Source organism: Pelecanus crispus, chromosome 5 (assembly GCF_030463565.1).
Source record: "Pelecanus crispus isolate bPelCri1 chromosome 5, bPelCri1.pri, whole genome shotgun sequence".
Classification (NCBI taxonomy): Eukaryota; Metazoa; Chordata; class Aves; order Pelecaniformes; family Pelecanidae; genus Pelecanus; species Pelecanus crispus.
The window spans coordinates 37,521,485-37,537,130 of record NC_134647.1 but is presented as its reverse complement, the minus strand read 5'-3'; the positions used below and the strand labels follow the sequence as shown (position 1 = coordinate 37,537,130).

General features: G+C 37.4%; 1 protein-coding gene across 1 annotated transcript in view; it reads left to right on the top strand.

Annotated features, from left to right (window-relative positions):
- Nucleotides 1-15,646, top strand: part of ITGAV (integrin subunit alpha V) — a 48,068-nt gene that overhangs the window by 13,856 nt on the left and 18,566 nt on the right. Inside the window, exons 3-16 of the mRNA XM_075710090.1 lie at nt 3,272-3,363; nt 3,868-3,982; nt 5,944-6,005; nt 7,626-7,671; nt 9,205-9,330; nt 10,045-10,089; nt 10,279-10,322; nt 10,410-10,466; nt 10,935-10,987; nt 11,414-11,616; nt 13,478-13,669; nt 13,781-13,826; nt 14,420-14,521; nt 15,282-15,340. Coding sequence (XP_075566205.1) covers nt 3,272-3,363; nt 3,868-3,982; nt 5,944-6,005; nt 7,626-7,671; nt 9,205-9,330; nt 10,045-10,089; nt 10,279-10,322; nt 10,410-10,466; nt 10,935-10,987; nt 11,414-11,616; nt 13,478-13,669; nt 13,781-13,826; nt 14,420-14,521; nt 15,282-15,340 — 1,242 coding nt within the window. The remainder of the gene's footprint in view (nt 1-3,271; nt 3,364-3,867; nt 3,983-5,943; nt 6,006-7,625; nt 7,672-9,204; nt 9,331-10,044; nt 10,090-10,278; nt 10,323-10,409; nt 10,467-10,934; nt 10,988-11,413; nt 11,617-13,477; nt 13,670-13,780; nt 13,827-14,419; nt 14,522-15,281; nt 15,341-15,646) is intronic.

Sequence of the window (15,646 nt, the reverse complement as noted above, 5' to 3'; positions counted from 1 at the left end):
ATGATGGGGTGTTTTCCAGATTTCCTCATAAAATTAGTTTCTCTTCTGAACCTGAGGGAAAGGCTCATAATCTATTTACACAGTGTTTTCCTGGGGAGAATTTTGGATGGGGGTGGGTAAATAAAGGTTACTTTTCTTCTTTAAGAGAGAGTTAACATCAGATTTGACCTGTATTTATGTTTACAATTTTTTATTTGAAAAGTCCATGTTTCCAATGTATGTACTTTCTACTTGATATAGTTTTTGTGTGTTAATGCACTTTCCTGTGTTACAGCCAGTCTCAAGCTGAACAGCAACCCCCTCTCCCCAAGACCTCCCCCTTAGTTTTAGAGAACCTAATGAAGCTTTGAATATAGGATAAACTCAATGTAAGGCATCTTAATCTTGTATCAGTTGTTGTTTTATGTTATGTGCATCTGCACTGACATTAGAAAATTTGGCTAAGATGTTTGTCAAGTCTTTTTGCAATAGTAGCATATTATAAATAAATAAAATTTATTTAGCCAAATTACCTAATGGAGCACATTTTACTATGTGGTGGGGTTTTTTTTAATGCATAAGAATTCCTAATTTGTTATTTAGGCCTTCAGAAATTGTGATGCTGGCTTCTGAAGACATGATGTTTGGAACATAATAAACTTGGGGTTGTGTTCGTTTGCTTTCTGATTTGCAGAGTTTAGGTTTTTTTATATGTCAGCTTCTGACTGAATCTCAAAGCCTAGATGTTTACCTATTAAAATAAAATTGAAGAGAGGTTCCAGTATTAGCCTCAATTTAGAGCTGAATCAGGGCTTTTTCAGTACTGTAGAAAAAATAATTTTGTCCTCTAAAGACTGAGGGAGGCTGTTTTTGTAGCTGCCATCCTGGACATTGATTCTTCCTTGGGTGGGGGCAGTGCCTGCAGCTCAATAATGTACAGGGAAAAGGCAGAGAGGGGCTGTTTTGGCAGCATGTGCTGGTTAAACTACTGGTTCCCCTCTTTTTTTTTTTTTTTTTTTTTTTAAAATCTTTTTTAATTGCTTTATGCTGTCTCAGCTGATGCATTCAGCTGAAACCTAAAGGAACTAATTTGCCTAACATCTGTGATAAAATCAGATTGCTGATAATGCCAAATCGCTGCTTACCTGCTATTGCAACAAGACCATTGCTTCTACTTGCTGCCTATTGTTTTAAACTTAAATGGGAAGTTTACATCCTAGGCGCATTTATAGTACCTAACGCAATAGGATTCTGCTTCACATTATAAAACTGCTGTACTACCTTTCATTTGAGTCATAGATATATAACATTGTATAAGTATCCAACAGTAGAGAAAGGTGTAAAATGCCATGCTGTAACTGTTCGCAAGTTTCACATTGTTTAAAGCTTTGTTTGGCAAGTAAAGCTGAGAGATTTCTTTGTATTTGAGAGTAGCTGGACAAATAGAGGGTAGAAGCCAAATCTGTCTTTCTAGGCTGCATAACCTTGGGTGTGGTTACAAGCAGAGCAAACCAATTTTAAGTCCCTGATGCTGCCAAAAAGGATATAATTCCCAGCCATATGTTTCTGTCTTCTCCCCAGCAGGCTAGCGCTACTTCCCTCCCCATGCAGTCAGCTGGGTTGGTCCCTGATCCAGTTGAATATTTTTTTTAGTAGGGTTCATTCTTAGGTGGTTCATGTTGTGACTATGTGACCAAAAGGTAGTAGTGCCAAGAGAGAGGCTGGCAGCAGGAACATATGGACAGGAGCAAGTGGGAGCTGCTACCCCTTTTGGTGGCAGCTTCATCTGACACTAACGCAGTCGTGCAACTGCATCCTTTGAGCGGAACTGTCCTTGGGTGGATTTTCATGAATTAAAGTCAAGGAAGGGAAAAGAAGATGATAAAACAGGGATTTTGGAAGTGTGCTCAAGACAATTCCCTGTTTGTAAAACGTCTTGATCTGGTTTTGGTTTTCTGTACTATGAGAAAGTGACATGCAGGTGTCCAAAACTATGTTTTTGTATGTGCAAGGGTGTCTATAAATGTTCAAGTGTACATAAATCTGTGCAGATGTGCTAGTCAGCAGGCCCTCCTGTTGGCTTTAGCACCTGTTCAATAAGAGAGTGGAGGAGGAAGTGGGTTTTTTAATTACCTTTGAAATTAGAAAAAACACAGTAGTTCACTGTGATGCTATGCACTTGGCATTGATTTCTACATAGTTCTAATCTAAGAGCAAAAGTAGTCCAGATACTTGCTTATTTTGGCTGACCACAGATTAAAATCACTTTTGTTGTCCTTTTCATGGGACTTTCCTAATGGAAGTAACACAAGCTCTCAAGACAAAACATTCTTTACAAGGTGTAAGACAAGCAAGGCAGTTTTGATTCAAGTGGTCACAGGTCTCTGATTCATAGCAGGGTTGGGTTTGGGATTCCCCCCAGCAGTCTGTGGAAGTGATGTATGGCTGTTGACCTCATTGACTCCTTTTGCTTTAGGCACTGTAAACCAGCGATTTAGGTGACTTTTTTACAAGATACGTTTTCCAGACCATTGCATCCATTTTCTCATTAGGCTGGCAAAGTTTCCATCGTTGTTCCAATGAAAGTACATAAGAAACATTAAATGATTTAAAGACTTTTAACATTCACACTTGCAGAAATACCACTTACTAAGTTGCTTCTACCAACCCTCATCACTGAACAGTTAACATACAGACACCAGTGCAAATTATCCCATGTTTAACTTACTCTTCTGTATGGCAAACTCTAGCATTTTTGTTACTGAATACCCTTTCACTTTACTCGTAGCTTATTAAGCATGCTAGTTGCCATGCTTTGAACGCTGCAGTGACATTCAGAATAGAGATGTTAACACTTAGTAGAATAGTAGAAGAATTTCTATCCTGATTCTAGCCAAAGGCAAAACTCACATAGTTTAATCAAGGCAATATTTCTTCTAGAAGCATTAGTCCTAACTTGGCTTTGGCACTGATTCTTGAGCAGTGCTGTAATCTGACTTGAAAGTCAAATATCTCAAGTATGAAGTATTTACTGTGTCACTGTCAAAGACGCTATAAACCTTGCGCTTTTACAAGAAATCATTATTGTACAAATGCTTTGTATGGAAAAATAGCTGTATTTGGCCCTAGATATAAAAGCCTATTTCCATGAAAGGGTGATAGCCTCTAATGTTGCTGTTTTCTGCTTTTCTCTGTATGCATGAAAACCAATGACTTAGCTTTTTTTTTTTTTTTCTTTTAATTACTGTACAGTTTCCTCTGAAATTATGCTTCTTTTTCATTTTCTTTGTAGGCAACAGAGATTTTGCTCCTGGTGATCCACTGGAATTTAAGTCTCATCAGTGGTTTGGAGCCTCTGTGAGATCCAAAAATGATAAAATTCTGGTAGGTTTTTGATGCCCTTCAAATGCCTCAGTACTGGGATACTGTAGTGGAAAAAAATGTGAAAAGATCCAGACAACTCAGAATTTAAACAAAATCCCACTAATCAGTATGGCTTATCTTTTTCAGAATTTATTGGCTAGCCTTTTTTAACTCTTTATAAACAAAGGTTGTAGCATTTTTGTCTGGTTTTGAGGAAAGTAGTAGAATTTATTTTCCTGAAGTTAGAATGTGTTGTAAGGAGTTCATCAAGAATTTATAACTGTTGCTTTAAGCAATTATTATTTCTAAAATTCTTGCAATAAATCAGCTATTTCTAAAAATACAAACTGGGGATACTTCTGCCCCAGTGCTAATAGTACAAATCTTCTCTAATAACACATGGTACATCTGCCAAAATTTTTTGGTTACTATTTTGTAGAAAATTGGAATTCCATTGCATTATTCTATACTCCCCAGCATTTTGAAGAGGAGTTTGTTTTCTCACTGCCCTGTTTTCTTCCTTAGGCCTGTGCCCCCTTGTACCACTGGAGGACTGAAACAAAACAAGAGAGAGAGCCTGTAGGAACTTGTTACCTGCTTGCTGGGTCTAAATCTGTGGAATATGCACCCTGCAGGTCAAGTAAGTGTAGAGCACTTTGTTGCTTTTCCGTTTGGAATTTCTCTTGTGTTATATTTTGTGTACATTTGAAGCGGGATGTTTTACAGGTATTTCTGCCTTCCACGTATGGCCTCATAGCAATTAGAAAGAAAGCTGAACTAGATCCAGACATCTGAATTCTCCTCCCGTTGACGTCCAGGATGCAGACCTTGCTTTCTCTGCTGTAGGCCAGAGGAAAATCTTAGATCCAAGTGTCATTGGAATTGAGGATTTCGGTTTTTGAAAGGACCACTTCTGTAGTAATCACTCGAGCAAAATCATGTAGCCAGTGATGTTTCAAAGACCAACTCTAGAATTTTCTGAAGCTTAGTTATTGTTATTCAAATAATTTAAATCATAGAATCATAGAATCGTTTAGGTTGGAAAAGACCTTTAAGATCATCCAGTCCAACCATTAACCCACACTACCAAGTCTACTCTAAGCCAATCAAGGGTAGACTAGACTAAACCATGTCCCAAAGTGCCACATCTACCCGTTTTTTAAACACTTCCAGGGATGGGGACTCCACCACCTCTCTGGGCAGCCTGTTCCAATGCTTGACCACCCTTTCCGTAAAGAAATTTTTCCTAATTTCCAACCTAAACCTCCCCTGGCGCAGCTTGAGCCCATTTCCTCTCGTCCTATCGCTAACTACGTGGGAGAAGAGACCAACACCCACCTCACTACAACCTCAGTTCAGGTAGTTGTAGAGAGCGATAAGGTCTCCCCTCAGCCTCCTCTTCTCCAGACTAAACAACCCCAGTTCCCTCAGCCGCTCCTCATCAGCCCTGTGCTCCAGACCCTTCACCAGCTTCCTTGCCCTTCTCTGGACACGCTCCAGCACCTCAATGTCTGTCTTGTATTGAGGGGCCCAAAACTGGGCACAGGATTCCAGGTGCGGCCTCACCAGCACCGAGTACAGGGGAACAATCACCTCCCTGCTCCTGCTGGCCACAGCATTCCTGATACAAGCCAGGATGCTGTTGGCCTTCTTGGCTGCCTGGGAGAAAGCTCATTTTAAAAGACAAGGTTTTGCACAAGTAGATTCTCAGTTCCATGTATGCATACATATGTAGTGATGCATTGTTTTAATTATATTCATCATTGAACATTTTGAGTCTTATTTTCCAAACGCTTTGCATCCATATCATGTAGTTGAGTTGGTAGATTATTCAGATGCTTATAACATTTTTTAAAATATAGAAGTCTAAAAGGTGAACACTCAAGTTAGGATTTTTTTTTTTTTAATTTGCTGAAAATCATTGGTGAACAGCAAGAATGAAATCCAGTGCGGTCCAACATAAAAATAAGTTAAATAAGCATGTATTAAACTAAATCATGCTAGTTAAATAGTCACACTTCCACATAAGGGGGTCTCGGCATTTCTACTCTGGAACTGTATAATTGTAAGATTAACTGAGCCATAATAATTCTTGCTGGGATGAGTCTCAGTATGTAGAGATTTTTTCAGCCAGCTATACTTTTTGTTTGTTCGTTTGTTTTAAGCCAATACTTGAAAGAGCTTACAGTTATGTACCTTTCAGATTTTTATTCCATACCAAAAGAAAAACTTATTCCCTATTTTCCAGATACCTTATTTCCTGAGTATAACTTGCAAATATTTTTCCCCAAAACTTTTGAAGATTAAATACAAAGGCATATGGAGTTGCTGTTTACTTTGACTATGTTGGGCTAGAATATATGTTAATGTTACATTTACGTTAGGCCAGCATTAAAGTTGTTACAGTATTTGGTTGTGAGTTTTTCATAAAGAGAAAATACCGATTTAGAAGAAAAAAAATGCCAAGGTTCAAGTTCAGGAGTGCAAGGTTATTTAGGAAGATGCATTGGGAAGTATCCACAGAATCATCTGATCTAGTACTGATAGTATTTATTTTATTTATTTTTCTCTCTCTCTCTTTCCTGTCCATTCTTTTTGTAGCCACTATTGATGCAGATGGACAGGGATTTTGTCAAGGTGGATTTAGTATTGATTTTACAAAGGTATGTGATTCTTTATCAATTCCTACGAGTCAACAGAGGGTTGCAAGTTAACAACAACCCTGATACAGACCACATACGAGCACAGCAATTATGAAACTAAATGTAAACTACCATTCCTGGTGGGGAAAAACACAACCAAACACATCCTGGTAAATAAACAAAAGTAACTTCAAACTACTCCAGTATTATAAACCTATTTCTCCCTACAACTTCACAGCAGCACGCTTTCATTTCTTGTGGGAATCATGTCTTGAACAAATAATCTGCTTTTCCAGCCTCATGCCATAAATCTCTGCTGCAGCTAGCCCTCAAGTGAAATAAACGGTAGTACTCAGCTTTTGAGACACTAACTTTGAAGGGATCGGTGTGTAGCTAGCATTACTACTTGAGGAAGAATAACACTGCTAAAGGGAACTAGTAAACAATGTTTTTGTGAGTTATGTTTTGCTTTCCTCATCAGCTAGCAGAAGTAGACTTTTCTTTTTTTGCTGTCTGCCTTATGTTTCTTCTGTTTTTATGTTCTCCTTGCCTTTTACAGCTCATTTATTTTTTTAAATGCACAATTACTTTTTAAATCCAAGCACAATAAAACTGTGCACAAATCTGGGAACTAACTGTAGTTTTTTATATTGTACAGTTAAATTGTTTAGCATAGTCTGGACATGTTAAGACCACGCAAGTCCTATTTGTGATGTGGCAATTTTTGGGATTCTGCACATCTTATGATTGGGTCATATCCCTTCTCTCTTTGCCCAAGGACTCTCAGTTTTTTTGCCAGAGGAAACTGCAAAGTGCAATATAGGACTATAAGTGTTTTTTTTGGCTATTTTGCATGCACCCCTCAGGCTTACTGTGCAGACTCTGGCCCCAGTTAAAACCAACCTTGGGCTCTAATCCAAAACCCTAGCTGAGTGGGTAAGCCTGGGTGTAAGGTATCTCCAAATCTCTGACCTAGATTTTTCTGAGTGGTGAATATGGGAGTTTTTAAGATTAAAACCTGAGTAAGTGGCTTAATTATGCAGCAGAGCCTATGGCCCAATTCAGTACTTACGGAGCAAATTCCCAGCGCTGGGATAGCTAATGTGGTTAAAGTTTCATAAAATGGTTTGTGGATTGCATTTGTACCAAGGAATGCGGAGTGGGGGAATTACATCACAGCTTTTCTCAATTAAACTTTTCTAAAGATAAGTTACAGAAAGTGGCAGGGGCAGAAGACGAAACTAGTTTTGTGTACTGACCTAAAAACATGTTATGATTGCCTTGTAGCAGTCTTAAAGTTTTCTCCTAATTGTATTTCTGTTGTCTTAGATTTACATGGGTAGAAGGGTCTATTACAATAAAAGCAGAATTCTGCCTAGAATTTTAAATGGGTGAAATAGAGAAACGAGTCACTGAAGGCATATTGCTTGTTATCTTAGCATTTTATGAGATGCATTTTTAATTAATCATTCCTTCAAAAAATAAAATGTATTGGGGTCAATGGAGCTACAGTGATATACATGCATGGGATTACATCCCATAAACATTGAACATGTTCTCCTGTCTTTACATAGGCTTAATGTGTTTTTTCTTTTTTTTTTTTTTTTTTTTCTTTTTCCTTTTCCCCTCTCCCCCGCCAAGGGAGACAGAGTGCTACTTGGAGGACCTGGAAGTTTTTATTGGCAAGGTGAGATATATCATTTAAGTCACAGAGAAGTTGACCTCTTTGATTTTTCTCTTTATCCTCTTAGTCATATGTATCCACACTCCTCCAACCACTGTCAAAGTCTTTGTCAGTAAGAAAACTAACAGGAGTAATTTTTCTTCATCCTTCAAAAGATTTCCTGAACAATCAAGGCAACCACAGGTTAAAGCTGAAGTAATAATTGTATAGATTTGTCTTTTGTCTTTTAAATAACTCTGTGATTGTTTTAAAGGCATGGTCCCAGGAATGTGGAATTTGTTTCCACCAGCAGGATAAGTTTTCCTTTACGTTGTTTGGCTTATTGTTCCAAAATCTACATGTTTTGTAATTTCTGACACACATATGAAGCATGTATTTTCAATGAGAAATGTACCCTGCAAAGAGAACTATCACTATTTTCCTTTGACGACAAAGATGCATTGCATTTGTTTATATTGATCTCATTGTGCCATGGTGCACATTTTACCTCTAACTGTGCTGTTTACACAGAACATTACCTACATATATTTTGCTAATGTGGGCTTCAGTCAGTATTTGTTTGCAGGATCACTGAGTGTTTGGCTATAGCTCTCTGTTCGAAAGATGGTGCTGCTACAATCAGGACATAGCTACCGAACTCTGCTGCCTGTTTTTTTAATGTAAATACTAATGTTTATGAAAGATTTTCTGGATTTCCTATATCCCGCCAGCCGATATGTAGATGCAGCAGCACAGGAGGCTTGTTTCCAGTCCTATGTTTTGAATTCTGAACAAAATGGAATGATTGAAACTAAACTGCAGATATGGTATAATATAGATTATGTTTGTGTATTCATTTTATTGCTTTTTGGCAAAAGTGACATCTCATCTGCTGAAACAACCTTACTCTCTACTACTACTACAAAAAAAAAAATCTCAGCCCTGAATAGAAGACAGTAGTATACTTTTAAAAACTAGATTTAATTTTCACCCCAAATTTTTATTCCACTGTCTGAGATGCTGGAGGAGTAGTTTTCCTTATACTTCATATATGTATGAATATATATGTGAAGTAAATGCTTTTCTTAAAAAAAAAAAAAAAAAAAGTAGTTTTGTGATTCGAGATTTAAAGTCAAAGAAAAGAATGTAATGAAGTCACCACCTAGTGGCTAGTGAAGTGAAAACAGAGAACATGATAATACACTGCGCTCATCTTATTAGCTTCTTGTCTGCCATATTAAGCTCTCGTGTTATGGTATTTAGACAAAGAATGATGACTTGGTTCTGCAATACTATAAGCACATGCTTACTGTTACCTAACTAAGCAGTAAGAACTCTTCGTGTGCTTTTGTGCATATGTGCATAAATGTTTGCTGAAGTAGGATCCAAATTTCCACTTATGTCCTTTCTAGTGCTGCTGCTGTTGGGTATTTTCTGGTTACTATTGTGGAAGAGTTGTTGCTTTAGAAGCAAGCATTCTGTAAATGTGTCCTGTTGCTTACTGAATGAGTGCACACACATTTTATTGTCGTTTTAAGCTGTTTTCTTTCTCTTTAGGCCAACTTATTTCTGATCGAGTGACAGAGATTGTGGCTAAATATGACTCCAAAGTCTACAGTACAAAGTATGATGACCAGTTAGCAACCAGACCTGCCAGTGCTGCTTTTGATGACAGCTACTTGGGTGCGTAGCTTGAAAAGGAGGAAAACTTAGCTGTACTTGAAAAACTCCCTTGTGCTATTCATATTTAAGTCTAAATCACACCATTATTAATTCAACATTTGACAGGTAACTGAAGAGCTACATACCTGAAAATGCAGTAATTCATGTATGACAGAAGTTTAGTTATCTTGCCATAGGCTTGATTCAAAAAGCACCTCATGATAAAATAAATGGAAACATTTCCATTTTGTGTTCTGATTCAGGCCAGATATGGGAATGGCCAAGGTATGATTTTTATGTGAGAAGTTAGTCACATACCTTTTTTTTAATAAAAGCAGCTGTTTCTAAATAATCTACTAAAACAAAATAAAAATGTGAAAGAATCATGTTTGGGAAGAAAAATAACGAAGAAAGTCCATTAGAGGAGACAGAAATCATCATTTAGCTTCATATATGTCTGTCTGGGTTCAGAAAAAAGCAAGGATAGACCAGGACAGTTCCCAGGATGATAAATTTAAAATTTTCATCTTCTGATCTCAAATTCATGGATGCTGATGAATTACAGTCTACTCATGTAGCTGTTCGTAGTCTAAGCTACTTAGAAGCAATATTTATTCTGTTGTGTTTTACGATGAAGTGAGAGGACTGTGCATAGAGACCTATGAAGAGTGTAAAGAGAGGTGAAGGATTTGATAAGGTTTTTAAAGCAATTTACTAATTTTGTCTGTTGATCAGGTTATTCGGTGGCTGTTGGAGACTTCAATGGTGATGGCGTAGAAGGTAAGACCCTTGCTGCAGTAAAAAAATCATGTTAGTAGGCTGGGCAGGTCTTTCAAATAAATGGTATAGAACAAATGATACAGTGCACAGGAAAATGCATAAAGCACTAGGAATGAGCTACTCTGTTCAAGCAAAGTCATTGTGCTTTGGGACCTGAATGTTATCTGGGTGTCTTGCTTTATATTTCAGACTTTGTGTCAGGAGTCCCAAGAGCAGCAAGAACTCTGGGCATGGTAGGAAATTTGAAACATTAAACTTCACAATAAATAAAAAAGATGAATATTGTTGGTATGTTGTAATGTGTATTTCTTTCTGTGCAGGTGTCTATTTACAATGGGAAAAACATGTCTTCCATGTACAACTTCACTGGAGAGCAGGTATGTAGCTTTATTCAGTGTGGTAGGTGACTGTGAGGCTATTCCTGTAGAGGGATGACATGTTGAGACAGTATTTAGGGTACTAGAACGTATAATATTCTGTATGTTATTACCTTATGTGCCAAAGAAAAATTTTATAAAGTCTGTAGGAATCCTAAAAGTATATGTTCTGTGAGTTCCCGTTTTGTAGTACTAATTAGAAAAACAGTCTAATTTAAATGAAGGAAATGCTGCCTATTTTGAGAATTGGGAAAGAGGACTAGATCATGAAAGGAGGAATGAGGAAGGTAACTGACCACTTTAAAACAGAGCAGGGAAGAGAAAGGAAAATACAAGGAGAAAGGAGACAAAAAATTTGTGGTATATATTATCATTTCCCTAACATCCTTTCTATACAGCTTTGTATAAACTTATTTGTGTGTTTATATCGCTACAGCTCACACATTTGGTTTCAATTTTGTTTTCTAGATGGCTGCCTATTTTGGGTATTCAGTGGCTGCCACAGATATCAATGGGGACAAGTAAGTGCGTTGTTCTCTCCACTGCCACCCAGCTTGTTTCTGGAAAGGAAAAAAAGAAGCTGTTATTAAAAAGTCTTTCCTACAATATAGATTGCTGTCTTCATTACTGGTTTAACATGTATCTGTACAACACACTTCTTGCTAGTACTCAACTTTTGTTTGAGTCTACTAACAATTGTACATTTGGTTTTGTATTTATTTGCATAAATACACAAGTGTGTGTTCACGTGCTTCAAACGCATTAAATTCTGGTATATTTGTGCTTACTTTGTCAGTAAATATTTGCCTTCAGTTGCAATTTAAAGATAGGTAACTTTCTTCTCAATATTGACTTCAGTGCTGAGTTAGTCCTACTAACGGATGCTTAAGAGAGTGAAACTGAATTTTCATGCTGTTACTGAAGAATCTTACCCTTCTTTGGTCCAGTTACACAGATTTGTTTATTGGAGCCCCTCTTTTTATGGATCGAGGTTCTGATGGGAAACTTCAAGAGGTTGGCCAAGTTTCCATTTGCCTTCAACGAGCCTCTGGAGGGTTTCAGATCACAAAGCTGAATGGTTTTGAGATATTTGCAAGATTCAGCAGTTCTATTGCACCTCTGGGGGATCTAGATCAGGATGGCTTCAATGGTAGGACATAATTTATTTTCCATTCATAGATGAAATCTAGACAGCACACTGAATGTGGATTCTGCACACAAACATTAGGCATTCTAACCATGACTGAATGTTGGACACTAAGGTATAGACTCCTTTCGATGCTTGTATGCTACTCCCAAGAATGCTAACAGGAGTTACATGTATGCATCGAGCAGAGACTATACCATTTAAACTACAGCATGGATTATCTTAGCTGTTACACTGATCAGTTTATTACTTTCTAAGTGATAAGTGCAGTAGAAAATTCGATGAAATATCTGACTCTTCACTGTGACGTGTTAGGACATCTTCAATATCATTTTCCCGTTTCTATTGCTTAAAGCTAATTTTCCTCTCCAGAAACACAGTGATGACTGAAAAGAAGGTTTTGTTTCAGAAAGCTGGTTAAAAATGTTCTGGTAGAAGAGATTTTCCTGAGAAAAAGTCTAGATTTTTTTTTTTTTTTTTTAAACTTTCAAAATGGAAGTATCTAGTGAAAACATCCCATAACAACTACAGCCAGCTGTACCAAGATCTGAGTGTCTTGAGCAAGTATTTGGATGAGAAGTATGAGTGTGGTCCACAGCTTCAGTTGTGCTCTGAAACCTGTTGCCAGTGCTTCTCGTTACTTTCACTTAGGAATGGAGAGCAATGAAACAGATGAGTCTTATAGTTTTGGGGGGGAGACTTCCAGGAGTCCTAGGGAGAACACTTTGTTTTGCAAGTCATACTCCAGTGTTTCCTAAGGAGTGGTAGGAATTTGAGTTCTGCAAAAAAATGCTTGTTTTTGTTTTTTCCATACTGCTTGCAAGCTAAGTATTTTCTGAAAGATCAAAAATTATAATAGGCTAATATTTCAAATTCCCAAGTAGCTCTAATTTATTTTTTAATGAAATCAGAGTATAGTTTGCATTGGAAGGGACCTTTTTGATTGCTAGGAGTATACAGAGTGAGTGTGAAGATGCAGTATCATTGCAGCTACTTACAGAAGACATTGGAAAGGTTACAGCTGATAGCCAAAAATCCAGTCACTTGATGAGATTATCCAAAAAATGTTTTGATTCCATCATATTTCAATCTGAAATACACTGTAGGTGAGAAAATCATAGCAAAAGCTGCCTCTTTTTAATTACTTTGCCATTATTTAGTCTGGGTTTTTTTGTCATTTTTCCTGCTCTTTCATTTTGGGAGTGTTAATTAAAATGCTTTCCATCACACTATGGTGCAAGATTGGAATGTCTACTGTTTTCATAAAGCTTGTAAAGATGAGTCAAAACTACAAAACAGTAAACTTTTGAGTCCTTGTTCTTTTCATGAAACTTTCTCAAATTTAAGGGAAGAGGAGGGAATAATGTAATTACTCTGTATCGTGTTTCATGTTTGGCCTTTGAACCAACTGTGGAAACATTGCATTTAGATCACACATACACTTCCAAAGCTGTCCTTACAGGTAGCCCAATTAGCTTTTTGTTTATTACTGTTTATTAGTCGTTGATAATGACTACTCTCAAATTTATTAAGCTTAAGAGACAGCATAATTGCACTAACTGAAAGTTCTCCATAAAACATATCGCCAAGCCATGATCAGGATAGACTGGAATTTGATATTTACCATTGTTTTAGGCTGATTTAAACTTTCCAGAATTATTAAAATGTCACACCCTTTGGAGGAACATGAGTGTGTTGATGAAGTGGGCAGATAGTCCCACTTAGTTTTGTGATTTAGTGCCAACAGTGATTAATTCTGGGTGAATTGAAACTGTAATAGCAGAAATTATTGATTGATGTAAGCACGAATATGTTCTTCCAGTCTGTGTCTGGAGATGCTGATGGTTGTGCTTCTGGTTTACAGATATTGCAGTTGCTGCACCATATGGTGGAGAGGACAAGAGAGGACTTGTCTATATCTACAATGGAAGAGCAAATGGTTTGAATGCAGTCCCATCTCAAATTCTTGAAGGGCAGTGGGCCGCTCGCACTATGCCACCCAGTTTTGGGTACTCGCTGAAAGGAGCCACAGATGTGGACAAAAATGGATATCCAGGTCCTTTGCTCTAAATGTCACTTTAGAATAACTTAATAGTAGCCCTACCTCTGACTAACAGCAATTTTAAAAAATAAATTGTTATGTATAATATTTTTCCTCTCTTCCTAGACTTGATTGTTGGAGCCTTTGGTGTTGACACAGCTGTTTTGTATAGGTAAGAATCCCTCTACACTTTTTCATAAGTGCAAGCAGAATTAAAGCTCAGAGGCATTCCTGAGTTACAAAAGAAAGCAGGATCAGGGAAGTCTGACATTCTGCCACTCCACCTTCCAAACTGCTGGAGTTAAAAAAAGGTTATACTGCTGTTTTCACTGAGTAAATCTATAGTTTGATATCTATTATTTATCTTTATCAGTAATCTACAGTTAAGAGAAAACATAAATTAGCTGTCTTCAAGGCTTTCTGAGTGAGTTTTCTATATTCTGACACATACAGGGTGCTGCTAGCTATTACACTGCAATCCCAATATTCTCATCCAACCTTGCTCATTTTGGGAAAATACCATATTTGTCTGTACTAGAAATAGATAGGACTTCCTCTTCACACAATTGTCCATGTTCTAACTCTGGCAATAAAAGTGTACAGAAAAGCTTCCTGCTTTTCCCTAATCTACTCCATAATTATTTGTTATTCTTGCAGTTTCACTAAATATTGTCTAAGTGTGTATGTGTATATTTAACAACTTGATGGGGAGGGTATTGTCTAACGGGGTGTTGAATGCTGTTCAAGAGGATGTTTTCTCTGCAGGGCTAGACCAGTTATTAGAGTAATTGCTGCCCTGGAAGTTAATCCAACCATTCTAAACCCAGAAAATAAAGCCTGTTCGCTGTCAGATGTAAAAGTTTCTTGGTAAGCAGGGTATCTTTGTTTTCCTTTGACGGGAGGGACTTTTTTGGGTTTTATTTTCATAAGCTTTTAATTTTGAAAGGATTCAGGAAGTGTAGTCAGCTAATTAAGAAAAGGCAATCAAACACAGATTTTTCTGAAAGAAAAAACAATACAAAATAAGAACTCTGACAACAGTGGAAGCACCAACATTGTCAGTCTAGCATCTATTGGAGACTCCTAAGCTACATCCTACCTGCAGAGATTGCCAGTTGTCTGTGTTGAGCAGAGTAAGATCTTCCCAAGGTGGTAACAGATCACACAGCTTTTGCAATGTTTTTACCCATTAGCTTACTTACTAGGTGAAAAATAGAGTGGGTGTATGGAAGACACTTGGGAAATGATCTGCTCTGCAAACTGGTTTTGGCTCTTGTTCCTGGACTATTATCCAAACCCACTTTTCCTTTCTAGTGCTAACTTCCTTTTCAATTCAGTATGTCAGCTTTAAAAATAAATGAGCCACGTGTTATTTCAGGAATCAACACTCTGCTTCACAGGTGACTATTCCTGTGTGAATCAAGACTCCAAAGCTTTGCATTGCTTGCATTGCTGTCTACTTATTAATAGGTTATAGTTTCTCTCCCACCAATAAAAAAATAGCTTTTGGGAGTGCACTAGAGTCTCAAAAGGGAATACCTTTGAACTGAGAGAAACAGTAAAGAATTTTAGAAGAAAATGAGAGAAAAAGCGTGTGAAATTAATCTATTCTTTTCTTCCAAAACAGCTTCAAAGTAAAGTTCTGCTTAAAAGCGGATGGCAAAGGAAAGCTCCCTAATTCACTCAGTAAGTTCTGCTAGTTTAGAAAGTTTAAAGTCTTTTTATATTGTTTGCAGACATGAGCACTGGTCATTGTTATTTTTCATTATTGAAACAGTTGGGTACCTTTCACAGCACAATCCTGCCAGTTCAGTAACCATATGCATCTATAAGACTTGTCTTCAGCAGTTTTTCTGCTGAAAGTTGTGTTGGTGTCAGTGGGATTTGAGCATACTTGGGACTTTAAGCATATGTTTAACCACTTGGTGGAACTAGTCTTGGAAAGTACCTTGTATGTTACGGAATTGAGATCAATTTTCATTGAGGGGATTT